This window comes from Anopheles ziemanni, chromosome 2 (genome assembly GCF_943734765.1).
Source record: "Anopheles ziemanni chromosome 2, idAnoZiCoDA_A2_x.2, whole genome shotgun sequence".
NCBI lineage: Eukaryota > Metazoa > Arthropoda > Insecta > Diptera > Culicidae > Anopheles > Anopheles ziemanni.
The window spans coordinates 8,903,316-8,917,709 of NC_080705.1; the positions used below are offsets into that span (position 1 = coordinate 8,903,316).

The 14,394-nt window shown below is 47.8% G+C and overlaps 2 protein-coding genes across 2 annotated transcripts; both read right to left on the reverse strand.

Annotated features, from left to right (window-relative positions):
• Positions 1 to 3,253: 3,253 nt before the first annotated feature.
• On the reverse strand, positions 3,254 to 4,439 carry LOC131294206 (ski-like protein). The gene has a single exon (XM_058322255.1). It carries the CDS (start codon positions 4,280 to 4,282, stop codon positions 3,254 to 3,256), a length of 1,029 nt encoding a protein of 342 aa, XP_058178238.1. The 5' UTR covers positions 4,283 to 4,439.
• A 6,861-nt stretch (positions 4,440 to 11,300) lies between these two features.
• Positions 11,301 to 13,695, reverse strand: LOC131283333 (ATP-dependent DNA helicase PIF1). Its single transcript, XM_058312763.1, has 2 exons — positions 12,652 to 13,695; positions 11,301 to 12,578 (listed from the first exon to the last, which is right to left on the reverse strand). The coding sequence occupies exons 1-2, from the start codon at positions 13,600 to 13,602 to the stop codon at positions 11,508 to 11,510; spliced, it is 2,022 nt and encodes a 673-aa protein (XP_058168746.1). The 5' UTR covers positions 13,603 to 13,695; the 3' UTR covers positions 11,301 to 11,507.
• Positions 13,696 to 14,394: the final 699 nt, after the last annotated feature.

Here is a 14,394-nt window from a genome sequence, read left to right on the forward strand (position 1 = left end):
GAGGGCCGCGGGGCAATAAATCAATTTTCTGCGGTTTATTTGTTAAAATTATTATTTGCCACGATGTTCGCCGTCTCGCAAACAAAAAAAACATCATCCCTCCGACGATCCATCAAAACCTTTGATTTTTAAAGTATTCCTCTTTTTTGCACCGACTTTATTGCACCACCTGATTATTTATCGGAAAAAAGGGGGCAAAAAAGGCCACCACGAACGTCCGGCTTCAAAAATTAGATAAATACAAATTCGCATACCTGAGTGCATTCGAAAGAACTCTCGTAAGACTATATTCCGACCCGTGTTTATTTCATCAAAAACCAACATGACGATCGTATTTGTTGGTCTAGCGACACACTTCATTCAACGTTTGCACGGGAGTGGGATTTGATCAGCACTCTACTGAGGAAAATAACATCCCCCGGAAAGTGGAAACTACCTTCTCCGCCAAATGTCACGTCGAATCATTCACGAACTGAATTGGCGCGTTAGAATGGTGTTTATTTGCATTAAGTTTCCGTTGGCGAAATTTGTGCAACATTGCAATCACAGACGATGGAAATGCAACGCCAAATGCAGGAAAAGCGAATTAACTCCAAAGGAAAAATGAATTAACTAAGTGAAACCATTAGGGCGAACTCTACTTAACACATAGTGAGTTTTAAGCAAAATGTTACTATGATAAAAACATAGAAAAATAGGTTACGGAGAAAAACAAATAGCAAACTTTATACAGAGTAAATATAAAGTCCTAAAAGAAGACAGCAGTATGACCAAGACGAACGATTAGAAGAATATTCTTCTCCGCTAGGGAGAACATCACGTAACGAATCTACATTACGAGTGAAAAAGCAAGCAGTGCAAGCTGCCTTTCACCAACATACCGCTCGGTCTGACCATTCAATCAACAAACCGTACGGACTTTTACCAAACAAACAACATGCAACGGGCGTCGTCTGTCTAGGTTTCTTCACGTTTTCCTCCTACGTGTCCTCTCTCTATCACTCTCCGGCGTCATGAGTCAACAGTTTGCAAAAATATTTGCGCGTATCCGCGCCCCGTAATCGGCAAATTACTCCCGCATTGATAACGGTAAGGTTTGTGAACGCAACCACGGACGCTTCAGGTTCCGTCGCTTCAAGACGAACATTTTGGTCCGCGATAAGCCCCGTCTGGCTGGGTTATGTCGGCTGGCTAACTCGATAACTGGACAGTTTCAAACGTAATATAAGCAACATTGTAGAGGGCAACGTAAAACAAAACTTGTAATGAACCCATGGAAATGACTAAGAACATTCTTAAAATAATCTTCTTATGGTTGGTCAAGAAGAAGTTATAAGCGAGACTAAAAATATGCCACCAAACGCCAGGACAAAACCCCCGAAGATGTTATCGAAGTAGTACAGAACACTAGACGAAGTAAGGCCAACAATTTAATCTCATTGTTGTACAAAAAAACCTTTTCACGATTCCATCCTGAAGCAGCTGTGCGCCATCAAGGTTGAGCCTTGTCTGGTTCGGAACGAAAATGCCGCGTATTTTCGGCTAGGTTTGCTTGATAAAATCGGACAGTGCGTAATAATTGTGCCTGGCAGAGTTAGCGAAAATTTAATCGCCCCCAGCTGTTTCCGTCTTAGATTGGGTTGCAGCTGCAAAGTTAGGAAGGGTCTGTTAATCTTACTGGAGAAAGGGGGCACGTACATTTGAGGAAAAAGCTTAGCGACAAGCTTGCGATATCAGTTCAGAGGGGGTGCTCGTTCGACTTTTAATAGGCCTAATCCAATTATATACTAATGATAAATATAGAAATAAGCAAGAAGAAGTGTCGCTTTTACATAAAATATTTTTGTAGTTTTTTTTGTGGAAGAGCTTGGCAAAAACAGATAAAAATAATAACACACTTTTTGAATATAATGTTCAAACAAATGTTGTGCCGTCCAAATGAGATGATACAATTTCATTGCCCGGCTATCGGCAGGATGACGACACTTCATACAAGAGGCTGACATCACAGTAAGACTAAATAACGTCAGCCAGTACCGGAAGTTTGAGCACTTACAGGGACGCTAAGCTACGGTTCTGTTCTAGCAAAATAAATCCAAACATGGTTCTTCGACGACAAAACTGAACTAGAACTCTTGAGGAACGGGTGCGAAACACAAAGAGAAAAAGGCACCTACCAAGGGAAACGAGGAAGGATCCATGACTATTTTTTATCGATTACAATTTGCACAATGCAAGAAAACCAATTCGAAGGAAAAAAGTATTTTACTAAAGATCAGACAAAAAAATGTGACATCTCAAAAAGATTCACAAGAGGCCTTACGTAAGACATAAAATTCATCGGTCTTCATTGAAGGAACCTCTTACAAAAATTAAAGTGGATGTCACTTGAAAGCATGAGTGACACGCTGGGAATTGAGTACGGGGACTCACCGAAATTTCGAAACGCCGAAGGCGTGTGTTTGTCTCAATCGAAATGTGAAAAATCTTTGCTGCAATTACGAAAGTGTTTCTTAAACACCCTCAACACCGTTTGTCACGTTGGGGTTAGAATTTGGAAGATTGATGTCTGATGCATTTGTTCGACTTTAGTCACTTTCCTCTCGCTGCTGGAGAAGAAGGCGGAAGTACTATTGTGACGAACTTTCCTTCTTGGCCGAGTGGAAAGGGTGTTCTTCGAAACCGTTTGCTCAATCTGCGGTTTCATTATACCCACCTCCTAAGTGTCGTCAAATCAAGTTGCACACTTGAACTCCGTCATCAAACACCCCATCATCCTCCCTGGGGCGGGCGTTGGTGCGCACCCGATGGTTATAACCATCCGCCATTCATGAGGGAGAGTTGGTGTAGCAAAACTGAGCGTAATTACATATTTGTGCATAAGCGCACATATGCTAACGATAAGATAACTACCCTTTTCTGCCAAACTGATTAGCGGCTGAGCAATTACGTATTTACTTTAGCCACTCGCACTCTGCCGCTCTTATCATCTAACGGTACGCAATTCGCAGTACACAGCCTTCGACGGGGACGATTTGCGTCATAGTGGCGACGAGACACGACGTAGACGGAGCGTGCGTACTGATAATAATCATGCCTTCATCTAGCAGCTCGAAGTAGCCGAGGAGTATCAGCCTGATGTGGTTATCCTAACACCCCGCCGGATTAAATTGTGGAAATATAATGTTTTATCCAGGGCAATAAATTGCATTCATAAATTCTACTTTTTGAAGGAAGGAACCGACGTAGGTCCTTAATTCCAGATAAGGGACTTGCCTACCTTTTGTCGCGCGTAATAGAGCTCCTGGTCGCATTCCTGGTCCGGCTCCATGTCGCGCTCCTTCGCCCAGATGTTCTCCAGCAGCTTGGCGTACTCCTCCCGGTTCTTCTCGCCCTCGTCCACGTGGATGTACAACGCCCAGTTGCTCGAGTTGAACCCCCAGTGACAGGTGCGAATCTCCTGCGGTTCGTGCTGATGGCACACGAACTCCTGCGGCGTGAACATGCCGCTGCACTTGCAGCACTCGATGCACGCCGGCTCATCGCCCGCACCGTACAGCTCCGGCGTGAAGATGCCCTCGCACTTGCCGAAGCACCGATGGTACACGCGGAACGCCGAGTGTCCCCCCGATCCGCCCATCTTCAGTGCGGTCCGCGTGCGGTGCTCGAACTGCTTGTGCAGCAGCGCACTGCAGAGCCGTTCCGCGTTGGTGCGCGTGATCAACCCGCACGTTTTGGCCGTTTCCGGGATGATGCGGGCGCGCTTGAACTCCTGCAGCTGCTGGTCGGTGCAGTTGTACAGGTAGATCATCAGCTCCTGGATGCTGACGTTGATCTGCTCGAGGGAGAACTTCTCCAGGATGTGATTGAAGATCTGCGGCAGGCAGAGGCGCATTTCGCCACCGAGCAGGAAGCAACCGATGCGCTTCCCCTCCAGTATGGTCATCTGCACGATGCCACAGTCGGGATCGGGTGTGGTCATGATCGGCACCGGTGGCACGATCGTGGTCGTTAGCCGCTGCGGTTGTTCGTCATCCACTGACGTACCGCTACCACCACCGCCACCACCTCCCCGACCGCCACCGTAATGGCCGCCGGTACTGTGGTGAAGGTGTAGATGGGCCGGTACATGGTGCTCCGGTGTGTCCGAACGCACAACGATCGAGCCGGCCTTGCTCGGGTGCACGAGGGACAGACCCGGCCCGTGCAGACTCTTGGGCGCCGTGTCCTGGTACGTCTTCAGCACCGAGATGACGTGCGGCGGTACATACGTTTCCGACATGTTTACTACTGGTGACGTCTTTGACGTGCACACGATACGTTCCAACTGCTTGTGAACTGCTGTGCTGTTCGAGAGGACGAACTCTATGGATGCTGCGATTCTGATCCGTCGTCACACGCACTCACTGCTCATTCACGTACTCACTCCTCCATTAGAAAATATCAATTCTTTTTCAGCGGACGGAACCGACCGTATTAGGGATAATTTCCCCCTTGATCCTTCGCTTCCTCCTCACCACTTTTCCGAGCCCGGTGAGACGTTTCACGCAACGTTACGGAACTATTTTCTCACTTTCGCACACGTTCGCTCGCGACGTCGTCTTCTTCCCGGTTTTTTTTCTCTTCTCACGCTTATCTTCTGCTCACCAGCGCGTGCACCGCGGACTCACTGCAAACAACGGCGTGAGAAGAACATTCACAGCATCTCATCGCATCCGCGCATCTCTCATATCTCATCGCTCCATCATCATCATCATCATCATCAGCTCGGCCGGTGGAGCAGTGGCAGCAGCAGGGCGCAACGGAGGACCACGACGACGGTGGCGAGTGGCGAACAATTTTGGCGAGCCATCTTTAATTTTTCATTAGCCACACAAATATACACACACGCACACACACACACACACATAAAAGCGCGCGCGCACACACTTTTCGCGAGCCCTGGTTTGCTTCCTTCACTTCCGCAACCCCCTTCTGCGTCAACCACTTCCACTTCGTTTTCGATCCGATCTCTTCTGGGCAAACCCTTTTTCTTTCACCACCGTCGCACCGGTACCGCAACCGGCGTCGCCGACACCGCCGTCGTCGTCGTCATAGCCACCTTTTCCACCACCACCGACACCTGCGCCACCGTGGCGTCTCCGTCGTACGGTACCATTTTCGACCGAAATTTTACTTTTTCTTCGATACTTTTTCTAATTTTTATTTCTCACTTTTCTCCTCTTCTTTTAATTCGCGCTACCCCTTCTCGCACTCTACCGCCGCCTCCTTCGCTCGGCAAATTTTCCACACACTCCTCGGCCGGCCAGACCGCCCGCCCGCCCGCCCGCTTGGGGGGAGGAAAGCAAACACTCGCGGCGCACACACACACACGTACCCGTACACGTCGCGCACTCGCGTCGCACTACCTTCGCTTTTCCGCTTCGTACACCCTGCTCTATTTCTCTCTCTCTCTTTTCCTCGCTCTATCGTCCGCTTCGCGCACCGTTTCCTGCGAAAAATGCAAAAAAAAAGTACGTGAAAAAGATGAAATGACCCGAACCGTAGGTGATGCATGTACGCAGCAGCCATCTTCTGGCGAATGCGTCCTTCCGAGCAAAAACCACCGAGAAGAGAGGCGAAAAATAACAACACAGCAACACAGCAGCAGCAACAACGTCGACGACAACCGCACACACTTTTCCCCCGCAACGCCCTTCCTTTAGCGTTCCACCGTATGCAGCAGCAAACCAGGTTTTATTTTTGAACTTTGCTGCGTGGCTCGGACGGTGTGCGGGTTTTCCTTCCACTTTGCAAAGGATGTCCACGGACCCCGAGGAAAGCGGACCGCACACCAGACGCACGTTACGCGCGTTAGCGAGCGTTAGGCAGCGCACTAATTTTACCGGATCCAACTGACGCACCAGCCGTAACATTGTAGTAGGCTTCATTCCTGTGGTTACTTTAATCAGGACTTTTTGAAACGTCAGCTTTAGTGAACCCTCGCTTTGGATTTCACAGTTTCACAGCCCTTTTAATTTTATTCGGGTTTATATCTTCGTCTTTGGCATACCAATCATATTTGGTGTTACCTCCCCATCAAGGGCTTACTAGACTTTTTTTCCATTGCGTGCGTGGAAAGTCAATCCTCATGCATGTGTATATTTTCAAAGTTTGTTGATGGCCGTTCCAACTAAAAAACTTTAAAAAATGTTTGTTGATGACCTGTTAGGAACCCATAAAGTGCCTACCATTGCATTATTGTATATTTACAACTATTTAACCCCCACTACTAGTCCCTTGCCCTGAATATGATAATGCGTCGAACCACCCCGTCGGATTTTCCCTTAGTAGACGGTTTTTGCTGATCCTTATCAACTCGGCCACCATTTTACCACATGGTTGCAAATGGAACCCCACCGGCCAATCAGAGGAGTATCAGCGCAGAGTAGTAGTGGAACAGGATCGTCCGCCATCGCCAATGCGACGAACCGAACCTCGTTGATTGGCGGTCTCGGCAGCGACCCCGATGATGAAGTCTGAATCCCTTCATTGTGGAGGAATTTGAAGGTAGCATTCCATCTCGCTGAGAGTTAGCGTACTAGAGTGCTCTGTTAGTGGGGCACAAACATCAATGGCATAGGGTGAAACATTGACATCACTTTTGCAGCAGCGGGTAACCAGTTTTATTTGCAGTACTTTTGAGCAATGCGCACGTTTGTTCACGACGGAAGTCGCTTCATCAAACACATTTCTGCTACTTCACTACTGAGTAAACTCAGATACAATGTTTACTATAATCATCATCACCATCAAGTGCTTTGATCCCTGTACAGGATACAGCGGAAAACCCGAACTGGACCAAGTTCAGCTGCAATTCATTACCACACGAATGTTGAACGATGTACCGAAGACACAGGTGTACTTGGGCGTATCATCCAACAACCTTCTTGGTAGATGAATTGTCGTCATACATCTGCGAGTTGCTGCGATATTGTCAGATTGAACGAGACAAAGTTCCGACGCGGGTGCGCGATAGCACACCTTTTGGAAGGGAAGGTGGTGGCGGTGGTGGCCGGCACACGTTAACAACAACATGAAAAAAACCCTGATAAGCCAGCCAACAACCTCCCAACCAGCACAATAGCGGAGAATGTCGCGCGCGCAATTCATCTCACAATAAACCGCGGATGTAAAGGGCAAACCCGAGGGGCCCGGGAGGCGGAGGGAGGGCAGCGCGCACTTACGCAACTTGAGGTTTATTACAATGGTGTACCACCGTATGCACAAACACCGTCGTCTCGCCGTCACTGTCTGTCTGTCATCCGCTGCGCGGGACTGTCTCGCGCGGGTCGGGAATCGGTCTGTCTGTGACTGCCTGACCCTCCCCCTCGTCACCCGTAGCGCCCAACCACACCGTGCTCCACAGTCGTTTGCCAAATAAAGTGAGAAAAGGAAAGAGAGAGTCTCTTTCGTGCTCTCTTGCTCGCGAAGCACCGGGTTGAACGGTTGACGAGACGACGGCGGGGTGGCACAACACAACCTGTCGTCTCACACCCAGCAGCAGCCTCCACTCTCTCTCTCACCCTCCTCACTTCTACTGCCACATACAATCCGGTGGACTCGAGCACTATTGGCCTTCTCTTTTTCTCTCTCGCTACCTCGCTCCAACGCTCACACAAACAACGGTCTCGCGCTCTCGCGGTCTCTTCAAACCAGAGGAAAGGTATGTCTCGTCCCGACCGGACGTTCTCTTTCCTACTGACATGCACTCTTCCTTGACAGCACAGAGGGTGGCTGGGTGGACACGGAGTGTGACGGGGGGGGCTTGTAAGCAGATGCAGACCCGCGCACCACACGCCAGAGGCAACGGTTCGGGACGACACGGGAGCGTGGTGCAAGAGCAGACGGGTGACGCGAAGAAACATTTTTGGCAAACGCGATCTTCTTTCTCCCGCTGCTGCGCTTCGCATTCGCTCGCTGCTGCGCCGCCCGACGTCTTTCCGTTTCCTGCGGACGAACCCGGCCACCACCACCACACCACCCTCTTGCTTCCGACCCCTTGGAGGTGTTGCGGACCCTTCTTATTTTCCCTTTTCGCAAGCGAGCGCGTTTTCGGACGGATGGATTTGGATGTGCGCTGCCCGGTGTGAAGCGCGAGTTTTCCCAGCGAAACACGCACGCGGCATCCAACTCTTCTGCTCTTGTTTTCTTCCTTCTTGTTCTTCGTCTTGGAGCTCTCCTATTGGTCTTTTGTTTCTTCTGTTTGTTTTCTTTTTCCCTGTGTTGTTTCGACTTGCCCCGGGTTTGCGTTTCGTCCCGCGGGCTGCTGGCTGCTGGCGACACTACACACTTCTGGGGTACCCAGGGAAAGCGTGCTCTGATGTTCGTCGTCGCCATCGTCTTCATCGTTAACGTCGTTGCGCGCCTACTACTTTGAGATGATGTACACACTACGGTGACTAGGCGACTTTGATTGGTTTGTGTCGACGAGAGCCGCGAGCTCGCAAGGGCGGTTGTTGCTGTTGTTGTTGCCTTAGTTGAGCCGCCGCCTTACGGGCATCCAAAAGGCACACGATTGCCGAGTCTCGCGACAGACCGACCGACCGAACTGAAGCTCTGCTCTTATATATTTTACATGTGGAGTGGCCTGGTGTTGTTGACCCGCGTCTTACAATGGTTTAATTTTTTCGGATGGACTTTTTTGCTACCGAAAATGAACCCCGAGAAGAAGCTGTGGCCGAAATGGACCATGTTTGCTCTAAAAATGGAGCAAGTTGGTCATATTTTCCCCAGCACAGGTGTCTAGAACCGACCAAACCCTTGCGTACCCCCAATTTTCCACCCACCGTGGGGTGGTGTTTGCACGTTTGTGTGTGATTGCCTGGAAAAACGTCACCAGTGTTTCCACGGGAAACGTGGAAACCTTGATTGCTGCAATCGATACACGAGGAAATTCTGGTATTCATCCTATTTTCCCAGTCTATCGTCGTATTTCACGGTGCTGCAAAAACGGGAATTTTTCGTGGATTTCCCGCAGGTTGCAACAAACCAAAAAATGGATAGAGGACCGTCGTTTCATTTTTCGTGGCCTCTAGTGTGCTTTGCTCTGGTTTGCGGCTCATCTTGTTTCGATCCGCGAGACACTCAAGACACACACCGTCACTTTTCCATCTCGTGCACTCTTGCCAAACAGTGTGCCATCTATTTGGTGTTTAGGTGCGCTTCGGTGTGTATTTTTCTTAGCTTCTTCTTGCTGCCACCGCCGCAGCCGCCGTCGCTTTCTTATTCGCACGTCTGCTTGTGCTGTGAAAAAACGTCCCACAACCCCGCGCCCAGGACTCAAACAAGGCGAGACACACACGAGACACGCACGCTGCGCCAAACTTCCACACGGGAACACGGTGCGCGGCGCCTCGCGGATTTCGTTCTGCTGCTGCTGCTGCTGCTGCTTCTGCTGTTCTGGCGACGATGCACGTCGCACACAAACGCACACACGTACGCACGCGCTCGCGTAGCGCCTTCTCATTTGCACTCACGTTTACTAGCTCGCTCTCTCGCTCCCACTCTCACTCTCTCTCTCTCTACCGTGCTGTCTTTGCAGAACCGTCACGCTTGTGTCCACTGGACTAGCAAAACATGTCTGCACTCCGCCGTGGATTCGCAACAACTGCCGCAGTAGTGAACTGAAGGGAGCTGTAACTGTATAACTAGCTACTGTTGCTAGGTATCGATAATAAAAATACTAACTAGTTACTCAAAATATTACCAAGCAGGTACTTTCGTTACTAATATATTGCTCAATATTTAAAAAATTCAGAATATTTGATTTCCTAAAACATCGTTTGCACATCAAACATATATCCCGGTTGACTATTTTTCATATACTGCATAATTATTGCCGGTGAACCTATGCGTCGAGACGTTAGCTACAATTTACCCAGGGTACCTATGAGTCGGTTAGATAGCTACATTTAACCCAGAGTAACTGGCCGTAGAGTAGATAGCTACATTTAACCCAGAGTAACTGGCCGTCGTTGTTTCCGCTGGATGCAGTGTCTAAAATTGCCAAATCTCGCATAACTTGTTAGTTTCTGAACCGATTTTCACAATTGACCTCTCAAATGAAAGGTCTTGTGAAGGCAAACAACTTCATACAACAAAGATTCCATCTCGAAATGAGCTTTACGAAATAAACATTTGAATGGGACGAAGGTACAAATACCTTGGTTCGTATTTTCTGCTGAAATAACAAATTTGTTAATAACTTCATGATCGCTTAACCGATTTGCACATGTGACCCCTCAAATGAAAGGTCTTTTCAAAATAAACAACTTTGTACAACAATAGATCCATCCAAACTTTCAAGTTTTTGACAAAACTAATTGTGTGGAAAAGAGACAGCAGTCTACCAGGAACAAGGTTGATAAACCTCGATTACTGAAAAGCCAAAATCTGCCTATTTGTTAATAACTATTGATTCTTTAAACCGATTTTCACGATTGACCCCTTAAATGAATGGTCTTTTTAAGACGCGTACTTGTGCTGAAGGTAGATGTTTCCGTACTTTCTTGTTTTTGATAAAAACCACAGGTGGGAATGTGTTCGCCCGAGAGGGCGAAAAGGTAAATCAGGTCGATTGGCAATTTAGGTTAAAAAATCCAATTCTCGCATAACTTGTTAGTTCCTTGAACGATTTCTTCAAATGACCCCTCAATTGAAAGGTCTTTGCAAGACGCGTAATTTTGTCTCAGAATGGATTTGAATCGAAAGATTCGAATCCCTGTAGGAATTCAGTTTCCCCACCACTAGTGGTTAGCAGGCGCGAACGGTTGCTCTAGTGCGCGAGAAAAAGAAGGGTGCGACTGTGCGCACAACAAAACGGGACGACCAGTGTGATCACGGATCGGAACTGACAGCAGTGTTGCCTGAATGAGCAAAATATTCAATTACGACCAAGGTTAGCAGAGTACACTGCTATAAACACCTTGTCCACAATTAAAAAACGGCTGAAATAGAAATTTTTTAGTAATTTCCTAAGCTAGTTTCAACTATAAAAGCCGGGTTAGAGCAAAAAAATTATAAAAAATAAGAAAATTATCAATGGTTAGTGTTTTTAGCATTTCCTAGCCATTAGCCCACTTCTCGCATAGTGTGACGATAATTCTACTAGGAAAAAAACAATATGAATAAACAAAACAAAAAAAAATTGAAATAAGTTGTTTGTATGAGTATATTATTACATTCATTTATTTTATCTGTTATTTACGTACTCAGTTTAATGACAAAAAAGCACTCAAATATAGTCCTAGTTTTAGTGGTGTCAACTTAATGCCTAACAATTTGATCTATTAAACGAGCCGTACACTAGAATACTCTGAGGATAATTCACATCCATCCGGCCTGCGCGTATCACTTATCCAGGGCAGTTATCAGAAATGAATATGAAAAGGTGATTGAACTTAATAGTATTAGATTTTCGAGGGAAAGATTGCCACTAAATGAGAATAATAAATGCTACCGCATTATCACTTGATCGTCATAAGAGGTTTGCTCATGACCGCCTTCGATAATCCCATTGCCGATAGAGATTTTTTAAGATTCGGACCCTTCTGGCCAGCTTTCGGTTTCACGGCGACCGGCATCATAAGATTTTCGTTGGCGATCTGTCTCCGCAAGTTCCGATAGTACTCGAGCACTTTGGGGTTTGCCCAGACTTGCTTCAGATCGAAGTCCAGCACCCTGATACTGTCGAGACTTTGGGCCCGGCTGAGCGCCACGTACGCCTGCCCGGCTTCGAAAACTTTCGCCAGTGAGAGTTCAACGCAGTCCAAGGTGAGGCCTTGCGATTTGTGGATGGAAAACGCCCAGGCCAGCTTCAGGGGAAGCTGCGTACGTGTAAGCACCATACCGGAGGCCGTCTTAACCGACCACTTCTCGCTGCGTACGACTAGTTCGCGGCGCTTGAATTTGACTAGTGGTAGTCCCTGGACAAAATTCATCACAACCCCCCGGGCGCCATTTACCAGACCCTCGGCAATGTTGTAGTTCTTCAGCAGCATCACCTGGGCGCCTATTTTCAGCGTCAGCTTGGCGGGTGCCTGCACCGCTTGGTCGAGCTGCTTCGCGCTGTACGGATCGCTGTCCTTGGCCTCGAACGTTTTCGCCTCGCTCTGGATCGCCTCCAGCTTGGCCCGGTTGATCGCGTCCACTTCGCTGGTGTGGGAACAGAGCTGCGTGGCCAGAATGCCCTCGGTTTCGATGCGCTGTGAGGCCGTTTTTTGCAGTCGCGCCGTTATTTCGTTCGTAACGCGTCCAATACGGATGCTGTTGAGAATGCCAACAAACTCTTGGTCTTTCTGTCGATGGACTATCGTTAGCTCGTACGAAGCCTGGATGCACTCTTGCCACACTTTCGACTCAAAGCAGAAACGAACCCGAGGACCGACGTCGTTATCCTGCGAGTACTGACCCGGCTTTGGACGGTTTTCTTGGCGATCGACGGGAGGAAGCTGGAAGAAATCACCACACAGTATCAGCTGGATGCCCCCGAAGGGTTTGTCGTTTTTGCGAATATACCGTGCAACGGCTTCGATTTTCTAGAACGAATAGAACGGCACAAAACAAATCTATTAGAAAAAAGTCCAATAACAACTGGATAGCTCGACTTACCTCGAAGAAATCTGCGTCCACCATCGAAATTTCATCTATAATCAGTCTTTTACACTTACGCCATATCTGGGCCGTGTTCGCACGGGACGCTTTCTCGAAGCAGTTCTGCAACGCTGCCTCGCCGCTCCCAATTCCGGCGAACGAATGCAGTGTCGTACCCCCGATCAAACATGCGGCCACTCCGGTAGAAGCCGTAGCTACCGTTCCATCGGGTGGTAGGGTGGCAATGATCTTTCTTAGCAGGAAACTCTTGCCCGTACCCGCGGAACCGGTGAAGAAGACGCTTCGACCCGTTTGACACGCGTCAAGGATACGTTTCTGCTGTTCATTGAGTTTCTGTTCGGTCATTTCTGCGGAGCTATCTTCGTACGAAGAATACAGTTTCTTTGCCGCCGGACGATCGTTTGCAGAGTCGCCCGATAATCGTTTGCGCTTTAATGGTGGCGACGGTGTCGTTACCGAGCCTGTGCCGAGCGCAAGCTTTCGGGCCTTCACCAGTTCATTTGTCGTAACGGGACTGATATCATCAAACTGGTTGATCGGTTTTCCGGCCAACATCTTCGCGCGGGACTTTTTCAATAGTTCCTCCTTGCTTGGCGGTGCCCCGCCGTTGCCACCATTTCCGTTTGTTACCTTGACGTAAATTACCTTCAAAAACTGAGCAAGCGGACCGGGTGGGGCGTTTGAAAGGAACAAAGTGCACTTTTCGTCGTTAAATTTGACGCTCGCTTTTCCTTCGACCATGAACTTGGAATGCACGGTGAAGCTCCGGAGTTTCAACTGCATCGGATGATGCTTTTCAGCGGTGATTTCGAGGAACATTTCCTTCAACGCGTTGCGGGTTAGTCGTAGCGTCGCTTGTTTGTTGGCGAACTTACGCATCGTTGTACCTTGCGAATTGTTCCACTCGATGTTGACCGCACAGGTGAGAGACGCGTCGTTTGGATCCATTGTGTAATTTGTTCGGTTATTCAGCCGCGGGAGATGATTAGAAGGATTAAATAGACCGCACGAAAAATGCACGATGGTCGTCCCGCGGTTGGTTGTTTTCCCTCCAAAGTTTTTGAAAGTTGGCAGCAAATATCAATATGACATGTGTCATGTATGAGCCGATTGGCCAAGATAATTAATGCAGAGTGAAGACCGGGGTCTCATTTTCGCCTTTATTTCTAAAACTAAAAATTGAAGAGACATACCGTCAAAAGACCCTTCATTTAAGAGACCCAAAGGCATTTAAAATAAGCCAAGGCACTAAAAATTTATTTTCAAACGAGCTATTTCTCTCAATATTTCAAATTTTGACCAAGGTTTTTGAAGCTTGTTGATGCCAAGCTGTGCTGCAGCTTCGTTCTAGTGGTAGGTAAATGAACCCATAAATCCGAATCCCAATCCATCAAACAATCGTGAGATGATGTAAACCAATAAAATCAAATATAAATGTAAATCAGGTCCTATTCACATTCATTGCCACTCTCAATCCAACATGTCAATAATCATGTCAACATTTTCAATACAACAACTCAATCCAACATGTCCAATCCATTCTAATCCAGTGTTCGTTTTGATTAAATAATAATCAATCACATTACATGTCTTATTCGACTCACCTCGTATCTGAAGTGAGTCACATTGAATCAAATCTTATTCAAATCCCAAACGAATCAAATCTTTAGAATTCGTCTAGGGATCGGATCTTCAGGTTTTATGTATCCCCATTCTGCCAACACTAGTTCGTGCATCAGT